Source organism: Fusarium graminearum, chromosome 3 (assembly GCF_000240135.3).
Source record: "Fusarium graminearum PH-1 chromosome 3, whole genome shotgun sequence".
Lineage (NCBI taxonomy): Eukaryota > Fungi > Ascomycota > Sordariomycetes > Hypocreales > Nectriaceae > Fusarium > Fusarium graminearum.
In genome coordinates, this window is record NC_026476.1 from 900,875 (window position 1) to 926,590 (window position 25,716).

Genomic DNA, 25,716 nt, shown 5'->3' on the forward strand with positions numbered 1-25,716 from the left:
ACCGGCAACGGCCTTGGCGATATTGTGGACTGCCTCCCTTGCTTGTAGGAAAGATAGCCACGAGTTTGATCTAATAAGATTGTCAAGTTGATTTGCGCAGCTGTCCAGGCCACAGGAATGGCCCAGAGGAAAATCATGCCAACAACAATGGCAAAAACGATTCCCGATCGCAGCCACTCTTGCCACCAGCTGAACGCCATGTTGTCCCAATCGACATCTTTGGGTGAAATTTCGTTCATTCGCGGGGCCATCTGCCTAGGTACGTGATGAATAACACTCTGGCAAGCCATATGAGCCGAAACTTGGTGGTTGAATTGGATAAAGGCCGAGTTCATGAGAGGGAATCGCTCTGGATGTTGTTGATCCATTTCAATCTCCACGTTGAGACGGGCCAGCTGCTCCCGACACCAGTAAATTGTGTCGACCTTTTGCGTGACAAACGGTATCGGGAACAGCCATGACTTTCCAAAAAGGGGAAGACGATGGGTTGGGCGATCTTTCTTTTTAAGATATTTCTCCCACTCTGCAGGTTCCGCAGCTTCGTCGTACTCGGTGTTGTGGGGTGTAGGATAATCCAAAGGCTCGGCCTCGATTTCTGGGCTTACGAAAGGTAGAGCATATTTAATTCTCTTCCAAAGAGGCTTACTTTCGTTTGTCTTTTTCTGCTTGAAAGCCTCTGCGACGTCTCCTTGGGGGACTGGCGAGGCGTAGGCACCGGGGGGTGGCTTCCAGAACTGCCACCATTGGGCTTCCTCCTTGCTGTAGATCTCGTCTATATCATCAATCTTTCGGACAGTGTTGCCAACGGCGCCAAGGGGCCCCCGATTGGGGTTGATTGCAGCCGTGCTTTCACCAGAACGTCGCATACTATTTTGCGACTGGTTCTGCACACGGAGGGTATCTGATGGAGAATTGAGCTCCTCGTCGTCATCCACCGAAGGTCGTTCGGGACCTCGATTCGTGGTCCTAGATGCATTCCGAGAGTGCGTAGTTTGTGACAGTCCGATGAATCCGTTTGTTGTCTCTATCGTTTCGTCCACGTTGTTACCAGCTTTTGACACAACACCCAGGATGCCTTGCCCAACCTTGACGAGCGGGTCGCCGAGGAGGGGTACTTTAAACCCCTTCTTCTTGTTGTGATCATGCCCATGAAGGTCCTCAGAGTCACGGTTAAAGGCCTCGTGCTGTGACTCACGGACTCCGGCATCTACGCTGTGAGGGACGTTATGTTGATCACCAGCAGCAGTACCTGAACCGTCTTGTGCTCGTCGCTGAGCTTCTGCGTCTTCGCGGGCGTTCTTATCAGCCCTCTCCTGCTTAGTCATCGCTTTAAGCTTGAACTCTCTTCTCCGTTTCTTTTCTTCGGCCTTTTGTTGCTTGAGTTGTGCCTTCTTCGCGTCTTTGATGAGATCCGTCTGTGCTTGTTCGAGTTGGAGGTGGATGTTGTTTCGTTCCTTGACCTTGTCCAACAGTGTTGATAAGTCCCGATTCAGCCAGATATTCCTGATGCCTCCAGGGAAGACATCAAAGAGGCCCATCAGGGCTTCTTCACTAAGCCATTTCGAAGGAATCGAATTGACAAGGACAGTAGTGGCCGAAGCTCTTAGACGATGTTCGGCGCTTGTAAGCCAATCCTGTCGAACCTTGATGTATACTCGAAGCTCGAAGAAGAATACCGTGCAGACCCAGATAACTACTAGGATGGCCATAAGAAGATGGGCCCCATATCGACCCGAATTCTTAGGGGCCACATTACCCCACGAAAGTGTATCAAGACCTGTTGGTAATCCATCAATCTGATTGTCGTCGTCTGTTACGTCGATCTTTTGGCCAAGACCGCCAACATAGTTCAAGGGGATCAGAATAGGCATGACAACAGCTCCGATAGGTAGGAAGATGATGAGAAGAGTCTTGAGGTACCGGAGGAAGAAGTAGGCATCGAGACCACATTTTTCGATAACTTCGCGATCTCCATAGTGCCATAGGGTCTTCAACATAGCAAGTGGTTTATTCGGGGGCGATTCGGTTCGTTCTCGTTCGGGAACGAGGTAGGTTTTCGGCTTGAAGATACGGGCTAGCTTGTTCCTTAAAAGGAGGAAAAGGAGGATCTGCACGGCGAAGATGGCAACAGCTACGCCTACGGCAGTCAAGAAACTGACTATTCCAATTCCTTTATCTTTATCTGCGGCACTGCTCTGTGTAGCAGAAAAAATGGGGCCCGAAGTCGTCCTCGTGGGTCCGGAGGAAGAGGAAGAGGTCGGGGTCTCGGTGGCAGAGATCGTCGAGAGCAACGAGCTCAGTAGGGAACCGGTTATTGATGCTGTGTCTGTGCCCGAGGCAGCTGTTCCTGTTTCTGACGCCGACGCCGACGCCGCGTCAGATCCTGTAGAAGACATGTTGGGTTCGGGCTTGTGTCGATTAGACGAGCTAGGAGGAACCCCAAGAGGGGGAAACGACGTTTCGAGGGACCAATCCGTAGAGTATTGCAGAGGCTGTTTAGAAAAGTTAGTCTAAGATTTAGGGTAGAAGGATAAATAACCTAAGAAGTGTCATCTAAGTATCATAAACTCACCTAGAGGTAGGTATTTATTGTATCTCTTCTTACGCTGCTGGCAGCTAGCTTTTCTGATACCCTGAAGAGAAGAGGTGAATTAGAGTGTCGAATAGTAGAGTTTCACGGTTGAATGCAGCAGTGACCAGTCGCAATAATCGGTATCGGATAACGGGTGATGGGTGATGTATAATGGGTAACGCAAATGTTGGGATGGAGATGTAACAGAAAAAAAGAGAATCTTAGATTTGAGTTTCCAAGATATTTGGTGTTTGGGTCTAAGCCAACTATCAATCGCGCGTCATGACTGTCTGGTAGCCCCTGCCCTTGGATGGGCGGCAACCAATTCCAGAATGGGACGAGGTCGGAACATGATTGGGCATTTTCGCTTACAATCTCGACTAGGTTACAGGGGCCTCTTACTGGGGTAGGCGCTGTGCGAACGCAAGAAAAAGGAACCTGTCGACTGATGCAGTCAGAAAATAGACACGCAACTGACAGAAGTGTACTGTTATCCTCAGAACATCAGAAACATTGGCCGCTCAGTATAAGAGACGAAAGTCGTAGGTCAGCTTATGCTACTTAGATCAGACTTCTTAGGCTATTTATTTTTCTAGTCTATGACTTGAGGGTGACGTTTCTGCTCTGATCCCCAGTAGAACGCACAGCTAGGCACTCTGTAGTATGCGAGTAACTGACTTTCTAATTCCCTCATCCACGGCATCAAAAGTACAGTCTTCTGACAACCACAGTACCGGGTGCTTAGCCGACAGGGTCAATTCTCCCCACGTCAAAGAAAAAACTGGGCTTCCAGGATGTATAATGACATCAGAGGCTTCATTGGTTCTTTTCTTCGCGCTGAAACAAGGTCTTGTCCCCCTTTGTGCTGTAACGAAACTCTCTGCATGTCTGGGATTCGTTGGCTGTCGTTGTCTTTGTGTGCAGACAGGAAACGGGCACTAGATGGACAGAAATAAAAATAGATCTTTCTCTTCTGAGCCGCGCGCTTCTTTGCTTGCTTTGTTCAGGTGTCTTGTCATTCCTTTGTTATTGCTATTTTCGCTAAATTTACGCATACACTTAGTCTACAACTCCTCTCCACCGTCTTTTGGGACTCATTTGTTAGGTTCCACCTTGAATTATTGGCAGTCTTGGGGTCTCAGACTGTGCTACGGAATGTAACATTGATTGAATAAAATGGATATTAATGGACCCTAGGTGCGATAGGACAAAGTGACTAAATTATTCCGCCACTTAGACTGTCAGATCTCAAGCTATGCTGATGATTGGATATTGACCAGTCATTCTCGTGCATCACACCCTTTTTGAAGGCTAAGGAGTTGCCAAGATCGGTTGTATACCGCTTTAACCGTTCCCGAGTATGTCAACAAATATTGATAATCATTGGGTAGAGCGTATCGTAATGATCAATCTTGGCATTAGTTCGTCTAGAACAATAGGGAGATGTCTGTGCATAATGTCAAATAGACCGCTATTAGGTAGTGGAAAAGCTAGCCTCCCAAGTCTAGCATACAAAAAAAGTAAGTAGTCTTTAGAAGCATAACCTAAATAACATAAATTGGTCTATTAATTCCGTCTCTTATGAAGCCGCTACAGTTCCTCCTGTACACAAAAGGGCCTCGTCTTGGACTATCCAGCTCCGCATGTGTAACTGGGGCGAGGCCTGATTGTCCAAGTCCTAGCGTCGTAGTCGGTCGAGTGCGTGTGTGGAAATGACATCAAATATGCAACCATTCCCTGATCCAGCAGGGTGGACAGGACAAGAACAACACAAGTGTCACTGATGATCATGGTCGTTTAATAGGTTGATCGTTACCCAGAACATCCCATAAATGGTAATAGCAGGCCTTTTACCTTGCTATCGATCTGCTAAATCGTTGGGTGCTGCGCATTTGCAGGGTTCGAGTATCACATTCTCTACTGCTACAGGGTACAACAAGATTCTCAACAGCAACCAATTACCAAGTCTACCTAGCCAACAGATGATAGGTAATTCAGTCAACTAAATTAAAAAGACTAAAAGAATAATTTAAACTTCATTTACTGTTGAAGATTCCTATGACCTGTCGACTCAGCCCATCTTTCCTAGTTGTATACCCTCTGACATTTGCTGTCTACTCTGTTCTGTGGCTGCTACGGATAGAAGCTAATGTGTGGTAATTTCCTCCTCTATTATGATGGCATAGATCACGTACATCAGATTGTATTGTCAACTTTTAGACAGTGTTTTTGTCACCCACTTCAAATACAGCTGCACATGAAGCTTACTCACGGGCTGTTGTATCATTTGCAGGTTAGATTCCAACCAACCGTGAGAGCCGCTGGTACACCATCGTAGTGCTCATAGTAAATGGCAAACAAAAAAAGAAAACATTTCCGCACAGTTATATTACATTAAATCACCGTAAATAGGTATGTTTTGTATTATGTTGCTGCTTTTACATCTTAGTGATGCATACTACTGAACAATTGGCTCCATGTATGCCCCTATCGTGTTACTCCATCACAATAAGATGTCGCGCAATTCTATCATTCAGAAGGTAGGCCGAACGGTACGTACAAAGATAGAAAAAACAATAAAAAAGGGAACTGTTCAAACATATCGTGAATTGCTAGTCGTAGTATGTACTATCGAAGCTACGGGTCGCCTGTTCTCAGAGCCTAAGTGTACATACGTTTCGACAATGTCCCGAGAACCAGGTAGCTGCGTCATCTGCCTTTTCCATTATAATAACATGGAGTGCGTATGAGCGGTGTTGTAAGAACAATGTTGCTTCTTTGAGCTTGATCCAATACTATTGTCTGGATCGAGCTGGAGTTGTATGGCGTTTTGCCGCAGCCGGAAATGACTTGCTATCGAATTTCTGGATCTGGGGATGCCGCCAACTAAGATACTGAAACCGCCATATGCAGCGTTCCCCTGAACGAGGATGTCATGGTGTCGAGGCAGTACCAACAATCGTGTTGGTATCAGGTATCCGAATCTTGTATATCGAGCCATGGTCCTTCAATTTCCACGAGGTAGGCCCTTGTTGCTCTTGGTGCCATTTTGTCGGCCTTTACTCGCTTTTTGTTAGGGATTCTGATCTATGCGATGCAACCCCAGGCGCGTATGTGGTTTAATAATGATTTGTATGTGAGGCCATATCGCCTGTATACAAGACTCTCAGTATTTGTTTTCTTTGTGGACAGCCGGTCGTTTATATTGATAGACATATCCATGAACAATAGCCGATGCGTGCCCTGTTCGTTGAACTCCATGTTGTGAGGCTTCCGTGGTATGTCTAGTAGCAAAGCCTCGAGAGCTTTCCTCAAAGATACACCAAGCACTCTGTCAGAGTCATCTGTTCCACGGGGAAGTTTCTATAATCTAGGTATCCTACTAGGTAGCAGAAAAGTTGGCCTCCTAAGTCTTAGGATGCAAAAATAAATAGCCTAAAGATCATAGTCTAAGTAACATAAGCTGATCTACTAATTTCATCTCTTATGCTTCCAGCGGCCCATTTTTCTGATACCCAGAGGGTATCCCATAGACGTCTTGTTCCATTCGTCACGCTCGTTGCTTGCGACTCATTCAGAAACAACAAATTTGTCTATGGCAACAGCCTATTTACAAAACAATGAAGAGTTCAGCATCATGAGATAAAAAATCTATCTGTAAAGCTTCGATCAGTCCGTGAGAGTGATTGTCAATACAACATTCCTATTATCTCCTACCTAAGCAGAATATGTGCTCGCACGTCTCATGCCAACTGTTGAACGGCCACAGCGGGCGCTGGACCCCATCAACATTGAAAATCATATCGTCATAACGCACTTAACTACATAGCATAGGATAGTAAAACATGTACTATGTCTGTAGTCTTTCTTTTGCCATTCCATTCCTCAATCGTGTAACGGACCTCGGAAGGGTTCAGTCTCATCCGCTTATCTATACACGTGCGCCGGGAACCCCACATAATTCGGGATGGCACGTGTTAGCGCCTCCTTTGAAAAACTGACACCAGAACATCGGCGCAAAAAACAGTTCATATCAGAGCACCAACGCTACAGAAAAGTCCAAAAGTTATTCACGGATGATGGGATATATTAGCAAAACAGAAAAAAAGACACCCGCAATCTTCTGATTTCGTTTTCCATAGAAGTCAGACGCGTTAGCCATTACGCCACAAAGGCTTACAATTGTTGTAATTGTTGATGATGGAAACCTACTGTCACAATGTATTAGGGGACGCTCCTTCCCTCGCAAAGTTCATGCATACCACTTGCATCTGCACGTCAGCCACATTCAATGCAATGAACAGCAAATCCTTACTAACAAACCAAGACAAAGCCTTTTTAATATCATATATCTTGTGCATTATTACTTCCCGTCAGCAAGACCCGAATCCCCAACCCAACCAACATATTACCATCATCCTCCAATTGTAGGAAAGATGGGGCACTTCTGTAGCAATCAAGTGACAGTTTTTTTTGTGGCTGACATGTATCCCCCTGCAAAAAAGAGCCTTTTAGTGACGTCTTAAAATCGCTAGAGTTAGAGCAACTAACTTTAACATTCTACATAAATATACATGCAGGGACTCTTTTTGTGAGTTGGTCGGTCTTTTGTTTTTCTACTCTTCTTTTTTGTTTCAAGTATAGATTGAATCGACTTCAACATGTCTACTAGGTTGTCTTTGGGCGGCTTTTTGGTCAAGGCCAAGGCGGCTTTGACAGCTCCCGCTTCGCAACGAAAGGGACCTCTTACTTTTGTTGTAGGAAATGAGTCAGCTGGTAAGTTGACGGAACCTCGAAATGAATTTTACTAACATAAATAGACCTCGATTCTCTTTGCTCAGCTGTGGTTTATGCCTATCTTCGCAGTCATGCCCCTCCTCATACCCTACACATCCCCCTCTCAAACCTGCCCCGCGAGGATCTGGCTCTTCGCACTGAAATGTCGGCTGTTCTCAAGCATGCTGGACTGACTCTAAAAGATCTCTTGACTTTATCTGAGCTTCCAGACTTGAAGCCTGAAGAGACGCGCTGGTTGCTAGTTGATCATAATTCACTCACTGGCCCACTCACCAAGTACTCGGAGCAAGTTACTGGCTGCGTCGACCACCACGCAGATGAGGATGTTGTGAGAAAGGATGCCAAGCCAAGAGTCGTCGAAACTTGTGGAAGCTGCATGAGTCTGGTTGTGGACGAGACGCGCGAAATCTGGGAAGAGCTCTCGACCAAGGATGCTCAAGACAGCGACGCAGCCACCGAGAACGAAAAGCTTGTCAGACTCGCTATCGGACCTATCATGTCCGATACGATAAACATGACAGCTGAAGCCAAGGTGCGCGAGCAAGATACCAAAGCTGTAACATTCCTGGAGGAACGCATGCCCTTTGACCGCGCAGCCTACTTTGACGAAATCTCTGCAGTAAAAGAAGACATTTCCGAGCTGAGCTTGCGCGATATTTTCCGAAAGGACTATAAAGAGTGGAACGGCTCAGGGCTGAAGCTTGGAATCAGCTGCGTCGTGCAAAACTTTGACTATCTTGTCAGCAAGGCGGGCAACCCAGAGCCTCTGCTCGATGCCTTTGAGGATTGGGTCAAGGAGCGCAATCTCGATGTGGCGAGTATAATGACAACGTCGCATCCCGACGGCGAGTTCCAGCGACATCTGCTTGTGTGGGGTATCAGCGATCAAGGTCGCGAGGCAGTGGATAGATTCGTGGCAGACTCGGGTGAGAAGCTGAAGCTGGAGATGTGGAAGGATGGAGAGTTGGATAAGCATGGACATAGTAGATTTGCATGGAGGCAGCATGACCTCACGTCGAGTAGAAAACAGGTTGCGCCGTTGTTGAGGGAGGCTCTTAAGAAGAGTTGACTACGAGACCCGACGACTTCCAAAATATAAACATTATACGGATGATTGAGAAGTGGTGATTTTGTATAAATGTATTCTACTCATCTTCTCATTTGATTGACTATGCTCTGATATGTGCGTTATGAAGCACTTCAACCTCTCTGAGCATATTAAGATATTCTCTGTTCTTCAATCTTGCTTGCTTGTAGATATTGGTCGTTGCCTCACCAAGATGTTTATTTCTTAGAAGAAATTCGAAGCCATTCTTTAGGAGATACTCAGCCGCTGGGTCGCAGACTTTGATGCAGTCTTTGAGGGTGGTATAGACCCGGCCCGTTATGGAGACGGGTTCCGTTTCGTTGAGCATTTCGATATAGATCCAGCGCAGATTCTCGATACATAGAATTTGGTTGCGGGTATCTGCCAGAACTTTAAAGACACAGGCGTAGAGCTCTGGCGCCCTGGAAAGTTTGTGTAAATGTGGTCTGTATAAAATGTCCCAGACACGAGGCCATTCTTTTCGCTTGCCATATGCCGTCACTAAGCGGCAAAGCTCAGATGTGGTAAACAAGCAATCCGACCGGTCCATGAGGGTTTGAATGTTGGTCTGTGCTCTCGAGAACGACCGCTGCTTGTAAGATGGCGACAGCAAGAAACCTTCGACAAGTGAGGTAAACATTGCAGAGTCCCAGATCGTCATGCCCCTCTCCTCGGCTGTCCAGAGTATCTGGTCGACCAGGGAGAGTCGTTCTTGTGCAAGCGGTTCCGATCCAGTCCCTGCAAATGCTTCTGTGACAAACTCGCATAACATTTGCTGCGTGAGGGGTAGTCCGGCAAGTTGTATATTCTCAAACCGGTCGCGGATTTGGGCGAGTGTCTTTGTATCCTTCGTAGGTAGGTTATCAGAGTTCACTACATTGCGTTTGGCATGGATAAAATCGTCCCGAGGGTGCGCACTTCGATGCCCTGATGCAAGACGTGGTAACAGTCGTCGCGCGCTGGTAGTGTAGGCACGCCGTTGAGAGGCATTCTGCATAGCCTGCCATTGCAGAGCAGATCCTGATTTGGGTAATTGGATCTTGGATGCAAGAAGTCTCTCGAGCTCCTCAGGACTGTCCATCTTCTCCCCGCGGGCTTGCCTGTTTTGCTTTAAATTCTTTTTCAAAATACCCTTCCAAAGAGTTTCCAAGTCAAGCTCTGCTCTTCGAGAGTCTGTCATACACTGAACCACCACAGTGGTACCAGTCTGGGGCGCACCGAATCCAGAGAAGCGACCGCTATCATCGACCTTGGCCGCTTCATTAGTCTGGTCACCGCTGGAAGAAAAGTTGACGCAGACCCATCCAGTGGAGATGCCATTGTCGCCACCGGGAATAATGGCAGTATTGGTTCCCATGAGCTTTGCCTTTTTTCGAAGTCGGCGTAGTTTTGTACGAAGTTCACCGGGTCCAATTAATCCATCGGCCCGCGCGGAAATGTTGTGATTCTTTCGAAGCCATCGCACAAAGCGGCCAGACGAGATATGAAGATGCCGTTCGCTGCGAGCTGTCGCAAAGAGCATGATCAGATTAGGGCCAAGAGCAGCCGGAGGATCAACTTCGCGCATGTCCAGAAGAGAAATGTCGTCCAGGCCCATGTCCTCAAAGATGTATTTGATCATTGGCTCAATGACTTCTGGTGCGCCTTCGGGGACCTTGGGCAGCTCGACTGCATGTTGACTTTCGGGGTGTCGCGGAGGTTCGACTTCGAGAAACCAGGGAACGTCGCCAGATTCCTCGGACTCTGGAACGTCGATGGAATCATTTAAAATGTCCCTGGGTGTGGGCGAAATTGAAGCGGCCTTTTCGCCTATCGGATCGGTAGTCTTGACATCTGAATAAAACCTTGTCGCTGTCGCCCATCGTGATGTTTGGGGAAAACTGCGAAAAGGCCTCGTGGCTGGACGCGACACAACAGCACGTATAATTGAAGATTGGCATTGTCGGCAACTCAATGCTGCGGCCACGGGACGAGTCAACATCTTGAGCCTTGTCGAGTTGTTCAAGACAAAAATTCAGATGTCAAAGAGCTAGAGGCGTCGAGCGTCATGGCTAGACGATAGAACCCAGTCGTGAAGTGGGGAACTCAGCTCGGTACCGAAACTGTCATATATATAGTGGGTATACATGGATAGTCTATTTTTGATATATTTTACATGTGAGCGAGAGCAAGAGAATTTAGATAGAAAAAATCTCAATTGGAGACAAAGAGTAAATCACCAAACATAAACAAGGTACAGAAATAATTACTCGCTCACAGAATTCTCACGATACCAAACAGCTTGCATGGTCGAGTCACTGAGTGGGGAAGAAAAGTCCCTTGTTTTCATTTGCCACAACTTCGATTTCCTTCACGTGACCCTTCTAGTGGATGTTCTAAACTTCCTCGCCTTTACAGAAAAATTTAGACCCAGCGACCCGACTTGCTCTACTGCATGCGCCTTCAGGTTCGAAAAACTTGTTGGTAAGAGTATAATAATCGACTGAAAGTGGCTCAATAGGAAGGGCTTTACAATTTTTTACATTCTTTATTTAAAACCCTGACCCCAAGATTTGAGCTGTCGCCTCTACGGCCTGGCAGCAGTGACGGCTTTTGCCTGTCCTCGATATCTTTGCTCGACCCTCCCAGTATAAATCATAATGCTCGTTCGACAAACAAGAAAGGGCATCTTTGCCTTGCAATCAAGGCTTCTCTCGAAACCACATATTGCGACAACCCTTGGTCGCCGTCATGGCAGGCTGCTTGCCACAGCCGTCGACGACTTCCCACTTAACAATTATGGCGGCATTCATGAGCAGCTTGCCCGATCGGGTCTGCAGCCCTTCCAGACTCCTCTACAATCTCATACCGACCTTCGAGCTTTCGACCCGGTGACAAACATATTGACCGTCCCCGAGCCTTCAGAAGCTCGACCATTCGGCAAGATCAACAACAAGGGCGTCCCCGGCGATGTTGAGGAGATGATTCCAGTTTTCGATGCTTGTGTCCGCGTAGGCAAGCTAGAGAGAGCGGCCCTAGTGCTGAAGCGACTCAATGCAACTGGCTTAATTCCTGGCGACGAAATGATCATTTTGCACAATCAATACCTCCGCGCCTCTCTCGAACAATTACGAATGACCCCCGACCGAAAGCAAGCCGAGATGCTACACAAATGGTACGAACTTCAAATACGAAACACGGATATTCCACAAACTGCAGAAACAATCGCATGCATGCTCAAGGCCTCGCTTCTCTCTGAGCGTGGTGCCCGCTTGGAGCGCCTTGTACACCGATACATGAGCATGGCACCTGGTGAATCCGGCTTGCGAGTGTTGAGCATGGCCGATATTCTTAGCGATCAAGATCTTGGCGTCATTACAGAGATTTGCCCAACTTATACTTTCGCACCCGAAGCCGAATCCGACGCTCAGTACGTGACCATGGCAGAGGATGAGCATCTGGACACACAGGAAGGGCATGGCGAAACCACAGCAGCATCCGGACATGAAGCGTATCCCGACATCCGACCGACACCACAACGAGGAGAGGGTCTCAACGTTCTGAAGAAGAACCTGAACCTCATTAACGAGCTCCAAAACGTGGACATTTCCAAACTGCCACGCGAAGAGCAGCGCGAATTCCAGTCCCGCCTAGAAAGAGACTCTATCGATATTGCTATTGAGAAATGGCGGACTACTAAGAAAAACCTCGACAAGATGCACATCAACACGGCTCTGAATGACAGGCACGAAGAAACTAGTCTTGCCGCGTGCATGCAAGTGTGGCTTACAGCAATGGAAGAACGCCTGAAAGAGGAGATTCTCAAGGTCGACGAGTCCGAGGAGAGTGAAAACAAAACCGAAGAAGACTTGGAGCGATGTATCTACGGCCCGATTCTGAGACTTGGAGACCCCACTAGGCTGGCTGCGGTCACAATTCTTACCCTGCTCAATACCAGCGCGATCCAGGGTGTGGATAAGGGCGTAGTCATTCAGCGTCTACTCAACGATGTGTCCCGTGTGGCTCAGGACGATATTCGCACACAAATACAAGAAAATGCCGAGCTCGAAAAACGCCGACGTCGCAAGGTCAAGTTTACTGGAGACAATGCTGAGACTCAGGCCACTGAGGAGAAAACCATCACAGATGCCGACGAACCAGTCTTGAGCAAAAATCCCGCCATGGGCTTATGGTCTGTCCAAGTCAGAGCCCGAGTTGGGTCAATCCTTGTCAAGTCTCTGATCGAAACTGCAAAGGTCAAGGTTGTGAGGGAACATCCCATTTCCAAGGAAAGAATCAGCCAAATTCAACCTGCGTTTTCTCACATGCATGCCCCCCGAAAGGGCAAAAAGGTTGGGATGCTGTTCATCAACGCAGATCTCGTTGAACGCCTGAAACGAGAACCTATGGGTGACTTTCTTGCTAAGCACCTCCCTATGGTTTCTGAGCCTCAGCCTTGGAGGCGCATCAACGAGGGAGGTTTTCTGTCAAGCAAAGCCACCTTGGTTCGTCTCAAAACGGGAGATGTTGAGCAGAGGCTCTACACTAAAGCAGCTATCAAGCGTGGCGACATGGATCAAGTTTTCAAGGGACTGGACGTGCTGGGAAAGACGCCATGGAGGATCAACAACAACGTTCTTGACGTCATGGTAGAAGCCTGGAACAGTGGTGATGCGATCGCCAATATGCCCACCCTGACACCGAATCTGGTCACCCCAGCAGAGCCCACAGGATCTGATCCCCTTCTTCGCCGAGCCTGGTATCGAAACGTCAAGGCCGTCGAGAACGAGCGCGCTGCTCTTCATTCTCAGAGATGTTATATGAACCTGCAACTCGAGATTGCTCGAGCATTCCGCAAGCAGGTCATCTACTTCCCCCACAACATGGACTATCGAGGGCGTGCTTATCCTCTCCCGACATACTTGAACCACATGGGAGCTGATCATACCCGTGCTCTGCTCAGGTTTGCCAATGGTAAGGAACTCGGCGAGAAAGGCCTTAGATGGCTCAAGATTCACTTGGCCAACTTATACGGCTATGACAAGGCTTCCTTTACTGAGAGAGAGGCCTTTGCCACCGAAAACCTGCCCAACATTGTCGAGAGTGTTACCAACCCTCTCGGTGGCAGCCGCTGGTGGTTAAAGGCCGAAGACCCCTGGCAATGCTTGGCTGCTTGTTTCGAGCTAAAGGCTGCCCACGATCTCGAGGACCCCACCAAATATGTCTCCAGCCTGCCAGTGCACCAGGATGGTACCTGCAACGGTCTGCAGCATTATGCAGCACTCGGTGGAGATACTTGGGGTGCTCAGCAGGTTAACCTCATGCCTGGAGATAGACCAGCTGATGTTTACATGGCTGTTGCCAATCTTGTCAAGGAGTCGATCGCCAAAGAAGCCGAGAAGGGCAACCAGCTCGGCCAGAACTGCATGGGCAAGATTACCAGAAAGGTTGTGAAGCAGACAGTCATGACTAATGTCTACGGTGTCACCTTTTCGGGCGCGAAGCAACAAGTTTGCAAACAGCTGGATGCCCTTTACCCAGAAATGTACAAGGAGACTGGCATTCCTAATCTCGTCACCGCCACATACATCGCAAAGCACATCTTTGCAGCTCTCGGAACCATGTTCCGTGGTGCCCACGATATCCAGTATTGGTTGGGTGAGATTGGCGCGCGAGCATGCAGGGCCTTGACCTCGGCTCAGATCGAGCAGCTTGCAGAAGAAAAGGATACTCCCGCCGCCGGCGCCGGCGCTACCGGCACCGCCACCGCTACCAAGAGGAAGGAGTTGGAAGAGCTAACCTCGCAATTCCGATCGACCATTGTGTGGACTACTCCCCTTCGAATGCCCGTCGTCCAGCCGTACCGAAAATCCACCACTCGAGAAATCCGTACTTGTTTGCAGGCTATTACGTACCCCACTCAGGGTAGAACTGAGCCCGTTGATCGCAGGAAACAACTTCAAGGATTCCCTCCCAACTTTATCCACTCTCTGGACGCCAGCCACATGCTTCTATCCGCTCTCAAGTGCGACGACTTGGGACTAAACTTTGCTGCTGTCCACGACTCTTTCTGGACTCATGCTGCTGATGTTGACATCTTGAACGGAGTTCTCCGAGAAGCTTTCATCCGAATCCACGAGGAGGATGTGGTTGGTCGATTGGCAGTGGAGTTTGAGGCACGATACAAGGGCTCAATCTACCTGGCCAACATCCCTGCAGATAGCCCTGCTGGGCATGCTATCAAGGCTTTCCGCAGAAAGAGCAAGCTGACACTGAAGGAGGAGCTCTTGTTGGAGCACAAGCGCAACAACCTTATTCGATCCGGAAACCCGTGGGACTTGGAGGCCGCAGAGAAGATTCAAACACCAGCCTCGATTTTTGAAGATATGGAAATGTCCGAAGACGAGATCGATAGTGAGCAGGATCCGGAGAATGTGGGTGGTGGCCTGGGAGAGATTCCCAAGGCGGAATCCAGCCTCACCTCGGCCGTCAAGGAAGCCGTGCAGGAGATGGAACCTGAAAGCACAGAAACGGCTGAGGAGCTGAGCGTCGTCCTTCTTAACCGTCTCAAGCATACCAACTTTGAGGCAAACGTTATCAACCCAAAGAAGGAGATCAAGCACGCTGCAAAGAAGTTTGTCACCATCTGGCGTCCCATGGCCTTCCCTAAGCTGCCCCAAAAGGGCGACTTTGATGTCAAGGCCCTAAAGGACAGCCAGTACTTCTTTTCCTGAATTGGTCGGTACGAGTAGAATGATGTATTATTATTGACGAAGACAACGAGGCGGCGCATTGTGGGCGTTGTGTGTATGGCGTTAGACGGGGTAAAAGCATAGAGGAGCGTGCCGGTAGGATTTTCTGCTTTCTGTATTATAGTTACCATATAACTTGCCAGGTTGGCAAGGGTTAGCCTTCTTTGGATAAAATAAATGACCTAAGAACAATCCAGTGTGTGTGACTTGTTTGCCTTGGTCTCTGATGGTGGCTGTCTACTCTGCTTTGGCGATCATAACAACTACAGGACAGTACCAGGCCTAGTCAATAGATGATGGGTAGTTCACTCAACTAAATTGAATAGACCAAAATAATAATAATGCTTTATTGAACGTTCTTATTATCCGTTGATTCGGCTCATCTGTCCTAGTTCCGTAGTGGGTTGGTTCATGCTCTTCGACTACAGCCCCGACCACGTCCAAGCTGAACTGCTAACCGTTTCTGGGCACAACTTGCAATGCAACACGAACTTTGTTCTTGATACCAATATAATGCCTTTGTATATATTTGAGATCAAATGTATAGAACAAACAGACAAGAACATGGCGAGATGGTGTTTATAACCCAAGTTTGCCCCCCGAAGGATCTCAAACCATCAACTCGTCTGACACAACTCAACTGACCACACACACCAGCTAACACAGTCAACAACAAAGGTCAGTCAACGACTAACTACAAATCAACTAACAACACCCTTCAGGAGACAAAATGTCGTCCGTTACCGAAACCTTCTTCCCCCGTCTCAAGGAAATCCTCGACCAGGATCCCTCAGCTGCCCAGAGGCTGAAACTGGTATGTGGCATATGCCTCGAAGACATGTCAACCAATGAGGACATCATACGTGAGGTCCGTGAGGGTGTCACTCGTATCCTTCATACGTCTCACAATGCGTACATTCTCCCCTGCGGCCACATATTTGGCCTCCCCTGCGTGGTCAATCTCAGGAACACTACCAAGACTGTGAGAGACCTAGAGCACCAGTGCCCTATTTGTCGCTTTCCTTTGTACTTCGAGCCATGCGGATGCCTGGACAACATAGGAGTGGTACTCAAAGTTGAGGGAGACGGGTATCAAAAGATGTTCGAAAGGATCCGGAGGTTGGATTTCCTGAACATGTCTTGCATCAAGTGCGAACTCGTGGGAATCTACACCGAGATGATCCAGCCGAAGCTCGAAGTATCAGGAGGCGTTGAGGTCGAACCCTCTGAGATGCAAATACGTGCAGAGATTGGAATCCCACTGGCGATGCTGTGTTTCAAGAAGAGTGAACGGTGGGCAATTTTCGAAGTTCATATTGGCAACAGACGTCATGTGAATCATGAAATTAGTGATCGCCTACGTACTCGCCTGGATAACTTCATGAACGACAGGGAGGAAAGGCTCCGTGCCACGCTTCTGGAGCCTGACGAGAGTGCAGACAAATGGGCTTCCATAGCTATCGAGCTCGCTCTGGCGGATCCACCACCGGTAGGCATGCGAGGTCGTGCAGATGCAGTGGTGCGTATCGGGCACCAAGTATTCGACCAGCCTTAGCGGGCTAATAGCTGTGTACTAGACACTGAGAAGTCTAGAGGTCAGTGGTCTTGGGGGATGGACAATGGAAAGAGTGGTAGACAAGTTTAATGCAGGTCATTATTCATTAAATTGAAGTATTTTGTAAACTCTAATATTTATATATGCATGCAAGTGAACGTGTGAATATCAATAATAATTGAGAGTAAGAACGAATCAATTTTTGGTTATAATAATATAAAACAATTCCTTTTCTAATAAACGCCATACACAAACAAATATGGTAGACAATCAACACCGTGCATATATATATGCATATAACCAATCTTGGATATAAATGGCAAACAATTCTTTCCATAAAATTGTCCAGAAAAAAACGCCAAGTCAAGATATTCAGGAGAGCTTCTCTCCAGAGGTATCGTCCTCGTCCTCGTCGTCGGAGTCATAGTAATAGTCACAGTCGTCGAGGTGCGTGTATATGGTCCAGATTTCTGCCATTTTCGGCTTCTCATAGGCGAAGCATGTGAGTTCGATATTACCGACGGATTGTTCGAACCACATAAGACCATCCTTCTCGATTTGAAGTTGCTCCCGCTTGAACTCGTCGAGCTCGAGCTTTATCTTGGCGGGAGTCTCGATCGGAACAGCATTCATGGTAATATCAATCTGGTCCCCTAGGAAGCTGTACCTTTGGCCTATCTTTAGCGACACGGCCACAGTGCGAGTGGGAAGGTTGTTGAGAGTCTGACTTTTCTCGTCAGCCTCTATCAACTGCTTCCTCACCAAACGAAGCATTTCCCCCATCTGGCAGTCGTCACAGAGAGAAGAGATGATGCCAAACTTCCTCGTCGAGGTGCGTGTATATGGCCTATATTTCTGCCATTCTAGACTTCTTAAACGTGAAGCACTGGATCTCGGCATCACCGAGGGAGCTTTCAAACCACACACGCCCATCATTCTCAATTTGAAGTTGCTTCAGCTGGAATCTGCCGAACTCAAGCTTTAATTCTGCTGGAGTCTCGATCAAGACGGGCGTCTTGCCATCGATATGGCCTCCAAGATAGTGATATACTCCACCCAGCTTTATCGACATGCCCAATGGGCGGCGGTAAAGGTTTCTGCAATATTGAGATATTTCGTCAATCACCACCAATCGTCTCATCATGAGACCCAAAATTACCTGCGCTCGACAGGAGTCACAAAGTTTTGAGATAATGCCGCCCTTGCTCAACTCCTGGGGTATAGAGTTGAGGTCCTTGATAGCCCAGGGAACCGTCATTCCCTTGTTGCGGTGACTACAGCGAGAGTGCTTGAGACTGGCACGGCAGAAGGGACAGGAGTCCAAATCACCGAGTTCGACACACGATTTGCCGATCATGTGGCCACATGCGAGGACGATTGCCCGATGGTCGTCGCCACATTCATCTTTCGGACCGTAGGTGCTGGGGTTGGCACTCATTGTATCGAAGCAGATGGGACAAATCACGTGTAGGTCTCGGAGAGAGATATCGCCATTCAAAATCGATGCCTTGACAACGGGCCACTATGTCTCCTGGGGCTTGGAGACAATGTCGGCGGTTTGGGTATGAGGACACATGATGATAGTAGGAGGGAGGAAAGCCAGCATTATATACTTTTCAGAATCACTGAATACTGCCGGCCTTGATTTCAAAAAACTTTTCAGGTGAAAAAACACTTTTGCTGAGGTTTAAAGATGTCCCATGGCCCGCAAGATAATCATAAGACACGCCACAAAAAGATGTTAATCAGGAGACCAACATATACACGCGCAGAAGTGCTGGACTCTCATTATAGTTTCAAGTGGAAAAGACCTCTAGATGCCTAAACCACATGGTTGAGTAAACTTAGATCTATTATTAGTCGTTTCAAAGCTGTGTTGATCTGGATGCGATGCCTAAAGTCTAACCTTGAGAAACACTTACATCGATATTTGCCTACTACTCAGTAGTAACCAACCCAGGTACCTACATACCTACATATAGGTTGAGTCGCCCCCTTCATGGAAGTGGACCTTAGACCTGGCTGAGAAGAGTGAAATCTCCAGGGGCAACCTGAAGCCTGAGCCCCAACAGTGCAAAAGGAGTTATATTGGAGATGGAGTAGCGAACAGGTACGGAGAAGCTTCTATGGGGCTCCTTCCATCAGTGCCTGCTGGGCAAGAACGTACCTACCTTCATGGGTGTGTTCTCTTTGGTCCTCTGTGTAAAGAAAGGAAGGCGCACAGGCACAGGCACTGGCAGGCACTGGCACTGGCACAGATTGGTACAGTCAACTCCTCCCAACTCCTCCCAACAAAACAAAACACAAAACAAAACATCACAGGTTCATCCAACCATCATCAAGAAAACACATCTACCAGCGATTAATAGCGTTTATCATCACTTACCGTGCCAACTACTGCCTCGCCTCCCACCATGAACCACAACGACATCCCCGATAAAGAGCAAACATATTGGCCCCCTCAAACAATATCTCCTATCTGGACAACTACATCTGAGGGATGTGGAAATAAAGTGTTTAATCTGCTTGGACCTCGCTACAGTTTTTCAGCACCAACACCAGGTCGACGCGGCTTCTGGTTAGGACCATGCTACCGTCATACTCCCCTGCGGCCACATCTTTGGAAGAATGTGCATCAAACAACAATTCAACGAGAATGTCGACAATGGCGACAATGGCGAAAATGACGAGCGTACCAAGGAAAACAAATGTCCAATATGCCAAAAACAACCTCGCTTTGCCAGATGTGGACATCGCTGGTTTGGCTCTCATAACATGCCAGCCGAACATGCAGCTATAAACTTGGTGCCACAGGTCCTTGACGAGGGTGTTGAAATCCCCGACAGCTGCCATAAGTGCTGGTTGCGAATGACTGCCGCACAGTTCAAAGAAGTCTACTTTGCATTGTGGAGTCACCGTGTATTGCTTGGTGAATTTGAGTTGATGATCTACAGTGAGACTCGGATGGAATGCACACGACCATATGCTGTTTACTACCTCAGTACCAACTACGAGGTTCTCGACAACATTAATTTCTGCCGCGTACGCCCGACGATTCTCGATTGCCTCAATGGGGGGCAGACGGAATGGAAATGGTCTTGGTACAGCTTCTACGTTTCGATAGGCTCTCTTGGTTGGGCAATCCAAACTAAATTTTCAGTCTTGCTTCTTGCCCCTTGATGAACTCATTCACGCTCTCTATGGGTTGAATAAGCTTCAAACTTGACCTTTTTGTGCAAGAGTTGGCCTCAGATCCTCGCAAGATGACTGGGTTACGTTAGTTACCTCTTAATTTTGTTCTGGAGCTTGAGATGGGTTATGAGTTGCGCGGCCCAAAGACTGATGGAGTTACCGGGCAGCACAGATGGCATTTGTCTATTGTCCGGGCAACCACACACATGTACATAGGAAGGGGAAGCCAGAACCATAGGCTGTACGCTTTGATTTCACCGAGACGGCAAGAGTCTTTCGATAATCGGATAATTGAGTCACGCAAGCGCCCAGATGGAGTCCCAGCCTCGAAGTGAATAGTGGTTGTTTTATTGCTTTATCTTAGTCCCAGCCTCAATATACGTACTGTCTTTTCATCGTGAAGCTTCCATGCAGTTCCCAGCCCCTCAACAGATAGCATCGTGACTCATTGAAGAGTTTGCCTAGAAACTAAAGACTTTGTCTCGAAGCTGTAGAAAAGTCTGATATTGAGGTTGAGACGACAGACGAAAATATGTTGCCATGCTGCGGGGATCGACAGGGGACATCTGTGTAATTGCCTAATTAGGCAATTCCTTCGGCTTCCACGTCCGAAGAATATCAGCCGCATATACTTTTGTAAGTCAAAGTTCACGACATACTGTTTGTGGTGTCATTTCCCCAGTCGAATTTTAATGTTGAGTGTTTCTATTGAGTCATCCGGCGAAAGCCCCATCAAGCCACGAACAATTTTTATGTTCCAGCAGAAAAGTATATCTGTTTTTCCCGCCTACCAACCTATATAAAGACCTGATCCTCCCTCTTGGTCCAAATCATTCCTTCTTCTTTTCACATTCAAACACACTCAGACTCAGACTATTACTAAGCAGAATCTTGCTTCAGACTCAGACTCTGATTCACACACAATCACACACACACACTCACAACAATGTCCACTACGTCAACGCCTACAATGAACGAGATGCGTGCCGAGACAAATTGGCCGGTCCTTAAGTCCTACCTGGAAGATGGTAAGGTTTCTTTTGAAGACCTCAAGCTACAATGCGGCATCTGCCGCGATACTATGACAGTGCTGCCCAGCCAACATCAGACAGACGAGGATGGCATGACACATTCTGCCATGATCCTCCCATGCGGACACATCTTCGGCAAGTCATGTATCGAATTGGCCTTTGCCGAAGGATCAAATCTCGGACCTGTCTGCTTCGCCTGCCGGGCAGACATTACCTTCACAGAGTGCGAACACGTGCACTTTGGGATGCCAGTGCCCCAGACAAAGGGGGGCATCAAGGACATCCCCGCCATCCTCTCCAAGGAAGGAGAAATGGCAGAACGTTGCGGAGGCTGCTTGCTGGAATATACGTCAGACAAGCTGATAGACGAAGTCTCCAAGTTCAACGCTTCCCTGTCGGATGGGTGTCTGATGGGGTTCGCATGTCGGCACCCATCCTCCGGCATGGACGGGTCCTGGACCCCGATGGCGAATGGCCAATGCTGCAAGGTGCAAGGGGGAGACACCGCCATTTGCAAGCCCACCGAAGAAGCCATGTGGAGGGTAATTGAGTACCAAGACCAACAGGATATTTTTAACTCTGGCAAGTGTTGGTACGATGAAAAGATCGACTTGCAATGGTGGTTCTATCTGTGGAACCCTCCCATGACCGAGAATGCTGCTTTCCATGAGTACGTGGACTACAAGTACCTCAAGGAGGGCGAGACAGCTACGGGCATGACCATGGAAGAGTTGCGCGCCGAGTTCTTCGGCAAGCCTATGTCCCTTGCGAAGCCAAAGACTCGTCGACTGATGGATATCTACCTTGAGCTCAAGGCTCAGGGATTTGACGACGACGATGATGATGATGAGGATGAAGATTAATTTGCCCATTATTTATTTTATTTTTTGGGTTGGCGTTGTTGTTATTTCGATACCAAGTCTGGATTTACCGGCTATTGTTTCAACTTTGAATTTGGATACCAAGCCAGTTTATGTTCGTCAATTCAAATTTGCAATTTTACTAAAACAAACAAATGTTCCTTTGAGTGACTCCAAGTGATCAATCATTTGGTGGTTAGTATAACTGAAATGGTAATTTTACCTTTCGCTTCCCTGCGTTAAGGGTTACAGAAAGTAGGGCACAAAGGCAACCTTATTCTCGCACAATAGAAAAGCACTATGAGAACTGTTTAACAGTTTACTTTTTCTTCTAGTATATCCAATAAAACATCAAAATCCGAATCTCCATGTTAGTTAGCTTGCTTAGACCCTGATCCCATCCTAGCCAAATCAAAGTGATCAATCATATAAAACATAAACATATAAGAATTCTCCATAACCATCATTTATCATTTCCTGCTTCCCATACCATAACAATCACACTGTCTTTAGTCTCTCCCTCCTCTTCACCCCATCTCTTCTTCAGAGCCAGTTCGTCCAGGGCACCTCTCTTGACATATGCCTGCCACACATCACCGTTGGGCGTTGTAACAGAGTCCATCAACTTCCACACGTTACGTCGTCCCGTCCAGAAAATCATCTTTCGATCAGCCTTGTCCTCTTTGAGTTTCACGGGCCCGATGAGAGAGCGATGAGTACTACCGGTGGTAGGGAGAGGCATGTCGGACACGTGGATACCGTCGGGGTACTCTGTTATCGTATACCCGTTGACTAGAACCCAGTTGTCGCGGAACCGGTAGCGTTGGAGGAAACAAGCTTCACCACAGACATCAGTGACGAGATGTGCTTGGCTGGGTGTAAGGTGGTGGCGATGTTCATAGTCGTGCAGAGCCAGGGGTTGGACTCCCGTCTCATAGCTGTCCAAGTGCGAAGAGTACAAGTCGTTGTCCTTAGGCGAATAAAAGCTCGGAAGGATACGCATCTTGGTCTTGGTATCCTTGGTCATGCAGTCCTGGAGAAGGTTATCCCAGAGCTGTGTGTTGGCGGGGTCAGAAGGGACATCCTTGAAACACGCCAGCTCCGGGATCTTCGAAACAGCAGAGCGTGTAAGAAAGACGGCTCCTCCACCGTATGTAGTCATGTAACCCTCGCCAATAGCCCAATCTCCCCGCTCACTTGGTAGGCCGACGTAGAGTTCCTTTTCAGAGTTGAACGCAAAAAGGCGTTGTTGAAGATGAGATAGATTGGGAAGAAAGATGTCCTCATCCAGAATGCCGTACCACTGCTTCATCTGTCCCTTTTGAGCAAGTGTAGCACTGTGCTTTTTGACCGTTTCAATCATGTTAAAGTATCTCTTTGCAGTAGACATCTGACCCTCGGAGTAAGTGACGTGAGCATCAATACCATAGGACGCAAGAACTTGGTTGAGTTTGTCGGCCTGCTGGTGATGTCCCTGATCGAGAACAAGCAAGAAACTCGCTCCATTGCCATTCTTGTTTCCACCCGTCATCCATCTCGCCCAGTCCTTAGCAACAGCGTAGTCGTCTCTAACGACTCGATCATAAGTTGTCGAAACAGCGAATAAAAAGGCAGAGGCGTCGACCTGCTTGGGTCGTGGTCCTCCAAGAACAGGAAGAGTAAGTTCCTGACGAGCTACCAGATTTCTCCTTTCAGGTTCCTTGGTATCAATAACTCGGGGCTGGTTTGAATGAAAGTCCTTGTCGATATCCGTAATCGATGTCCGCTCAGAGCCCAGCTCTGAAGTACGAACTCTCCAAGCAGTCCATGAAGTCTCGCTGGACAGACCAATCTTTTGTCTTAGTCGCTCCAGGTACTGTTCTTCCGGAACAGGTCCAGTGGTGGCGATCTCAATTTCGCTGTTCTCCCGAGGCCAGTTCAACTTGACCTGGAAAAAGAGGATGACCAGAACCACAACCAGGAGGAACTGGACCACTCTGCGGGGAAGAGCCGGAGAAGAAATCATGATGGCAGTAGATCGTTTCAGATGATCTCAATAATAGCAAAAAGAATGACTTGGGTGGGTATACGACAAATGAGTGTAGTGGGCTATAACAAAGACATGATCACGTAGCGTAGAGACAGACAGACTTGAGGGAGTAAAAACACGACATCGCATTTGAGGCACAGCGAGAGATTTAAGTAAATTAATTATGCGCTTGGATGATCAACTATGTCACAATGCCCTTGTCTAGTGTAAACGGCCGCAGTGGGGGAGTCATCCTTTGGTCAAAGCAACCATGAAGCTATGACCTGGGGTATCAGAAATAGTGTTGACATGTTGAGGGATGTAAATAATACATGACCACAGTCCTGATCCAAAATAACCTAAATTGACTCGTTATTTAGTGTCCAATGCTCACTGAAGCCAACCTTTTTGTCACCCCAGAACACAACCCCTGGTCGCACCACGTCAATAACGGTTAAAGAGGGGAACGCCAAGAAGCAATTAAACCGTGACATGCGCCTTGAGATGATCAGTGGGCAGCCCCGGGTCTCAGGTCACAAGCGAACAAGAAACATTAGTAGTCTGTATCAGAATTGCAGATCTGTTTACTTGAAGTGACTCCTGTCCTTCCAATCCCCATTGCATTGACTGTCTCCATCTCGATGGACGGCTGCGGTGATGTCGCTGGCGCGTAAACAATATGACGGAGCAAGGGCTGGGATGTTTGGTTGCAGTTTAATCTTCCTTAATAGTCCAAGCTAATGCAGGTACGCAGCAAGTTCGATTTGTCGGTAATTTATCTGATAAGCGGCCCACGTTGAAGATTTGGCCCTTGCATCATTCGCCAATTCTGGTTACTGGACCCTTCTCTTCCGTTTCTTCTTTGGGTGTAGTGTTTCGCGACTGAGTTCGAATTGGTGTGATAGGCTCCTTGTGCAGCGAAGGCCTATGCGACTTTGTTGGTGTTATGGGGTCATTCGCTTCGTTCACTTGTGTCGGTTGGTGCCGCTGTCCTGGAGGTACACTTTGGCTTGGGATATAAGCCGTGGGCACATTCACCTCGACAGTTGCTTTGGCGTGTCTGTAGCGGTCGTAGCATTCGGCGAGAGCTTCATTGACAGACTTTTCAGCGCGTACCAAGCCAGTGACGAGAATTTCTCGAATATGGTCTTCGACTCGCTCAAACTCGGCTTTGTCGTATCGATATCGATCAGGTAAACCGCTGTGAGTAAAGAGGGCCAGTAACCCCGCAAGGACAGTATTCGACGCCCCAAGAATAGTGATGGGCGTGCCTTTTTCTAAACTCATGGGTCCAAGGGCTGTCAAAGCAGCACCGAGGATCAATTGAAGAATCAATAGAATCCAGCGAACATAAGCCGTAAAGTGAAACGAGTAGTGACAGATTGTGCGACGATAGATGGTGTCACGATACAGGCCTGGGGGGAGGCCCTTTGGAGGCCAGAACGAACTCGTTGGACTGATTGGCGCATCATGTTCCTTGTCGCGAATTCCCCCAACTCCAGCCGCAAAGAACTTCCATTCTGAATGCGAAAGCCTTCGATATTCAGGAGTTTCCATCGGTTTGGGATGCTTTGGATTGTTGGATTGTACGCACGCGTTGCAGTCAGGGGTTTGAGGTTGAGAGGAATCCAGGTACAACAACGGCATTGCAGGCACTTTGAGGACGGGTGTTGCCGACATGCTAGAGCTCAAGGTTTGAGGCGTTCGGATAACAGGCAGGTCTGTCAAGCCGGTGGTGTTTGAGGCGTTGGATCTGCAAGAGTAGTCCGGTACGTATAGACGAGAGGAATGTCGGTAAACTTAGGAGATGGTCGAGATCGACTAGGTCGGGGTCGAAGATAGCATGAGGATACATAGGTTTGAGGTTTGAGGGTGAAATTGGT

General features: G+C 48.0%; 10 protein-coding genes across 10 annotated transcripts; 5 read left to right on the top strand and 5 right to left on the bottom strand.

The window, feature by feature from the left end:
• Window positions 1–235: 235 nt before the first annotated feature.
• On the bottom strand, window positions 236–2,396 carry FGSG_12668 (uncharacterized protein; the record flags this gene model as incomplete). Its single annotated transcript, XM_011325193.1, has 3 exons — window positions 236–255; window positions 482–595; window positions 647–2,396. 3 exons carry the CDS (start codon window positions 2,394–2,396, stop codon window positions 236–238), a joined length of 1,884 nt encoding a protein of 627 aa, XP_011323495.1.
• Window positions 2,397–7,233: 4,837 nt separating this feature from the next.
• FGSG_05014 (uncharacterized protein) lies at window positions 7,234–8,438 on the top strand (the record flags this gene model as incomplete). The annotated part of the gene is made up of 2 exons (XM_011325194.1): window positions 7,234–7,348; window positions 7,393–8,438. 2 exons carry the CDS (start codon window positions 7,234–7,236, stop codon window positions 8,436–8,438), a joined length of 1,161 nt encoding a protein of 386 aa, XP_011323496.1.
• A 100-nt stretch (window positions 8,439–8,538) lies between these two features.
• FGSG_05015 (uncharacterized protein) lies at window positions 8,539–10,437 on the bottom strand (the record flags this gene model as incomplete). Its single annotated transcript, XM_011325195.1, has 1 exon — window positions 8,539–10,437. The coding sequence occupies one exon, from the start codon at window positions 10,435–10,437 to the stop codon at window positions 8,539–8,541; it is 1,899 nt and encodes a 632-aa protein (XP_011323497.1).
• A 658-nt stretch (window positions 10,438–11,095) lies between these two features.
• On the top strand, window positions 11,096–15,169 carry FGSG_05016 (uncharacterized protein; the record flags this gene model as incomplete). The annotated part of the gene is made up of 1 exon (XM_011325196.1): window positions 11,096–15,169. One exon carries the CDS (start codon window positions 11,096–11,098, stop codon window positions 15,167–15,169), a length of 4,074 nt encoding a protein of 1,357 aa, XP_011323498.1.
• A 748-nt stretch (window positions 15,170–15,917) lies between these two features.
• On the top strand, window positions 15,918–16,742 carry FGSG_05017 (uncharacterized protein; the record flags this gene model as incomplete). Its single annotated transcript, XM_011325197.1, has 1 exon — window positions 15,918–16,742. One exon carries the CDS (start codon window positions 15,918–15,920, stop codon window positions 16,740–16,742), a length of 825 nt encoding a protein of 274 aa, XP_011323499.1.
• Window positions 16,743–17,114: 372 nt separating this feature from the next.
• FGSG_05018 (uncharacterized protein) lies at window positions 17,115–17,516 on the bottom strand (the record flags this gene model as incomplete). The annotated part of the gene is made up of 1 exon (XM_011325198.1): window positions 17,115–17,516. One exon carries the CDS (start codon window positions 17,514–17,516, stop codon window positions 17,115–17,117), a length of 402 nt encoding a protein of 133 aa, XP_011323500.1.
• A 1,854-nt stretch (window positions 17,517–19,370) lies between these two features.
• On the top strand, window positions 19,371–19,894 carry FGSG_05019 (uncharacterized protein; the record flags this gene model as incomplete). The annotated part of the gene is made up of 2 exons (XM_011325199.1): window positions 19,371–19,837; window positions 19,867–19,894. The coding sequence occupies 2 exons, from the start codon at window positions 19,371–19,373 to the stop codon at window positions 19,892–19,894; spliced, it is 495 nt and encodes a 164-aa protein (XP_011323501.1).
• A 986-nt stretch (window positions 19,895–20,880) lies between these two features.
• FGSG_05020 (uncharacterized protein) lies at window positions 20,881–21,828 on the top strand (the record flags this gene model as incomplete). Its single annotated transcript, XM_011325200.1, has 1 exon — window positions 20,881–21,828. One exon carries the CDS (start codon window positions 20,881–20,883, stop codon window positions 21,826–21,828), a length of 948 nt encoding a protein of 315 aa, XP_011323502.1.
• A 460-nt stretch (window positions 21,829–22,288) lies between these two features.
• Window positions 22,289–23,830, bottom strand: FGSG_05021 (uncharacterized protein; the record flags this gene model as incomplete). Its single annotated transcript, XM_011325201.1, has 1 exon — window positions 22,289–23,830. The coding sequence occupies one exon, from the start codon at window positions 23,828–23,830 to the stop codon at window positions 22,289–22,291; it is 1,542 nt and encodes a 513-aa protein (XP_011323503.1).
• Window positions 23,831–24,649: 819 nt separating this feature from the next.
• Window positions 24,650–25,513, bottom strand: FGSG_05022 (uncharacterized protein; the record flags this gene model as incomplete). The annotated part of the gene is made up of 1 exon (XM_011325202.1): window positions 24,650–25,513. One exon carries the CDS (start codon window positions 25,511–25,513, stop codon window positions 24,650–24,652), a length of 864 nt encoding a protein of 287 aa, XP_011323504.1.
• Window positions 25,514–25,716: the final 203 nt, after the last annotated feature.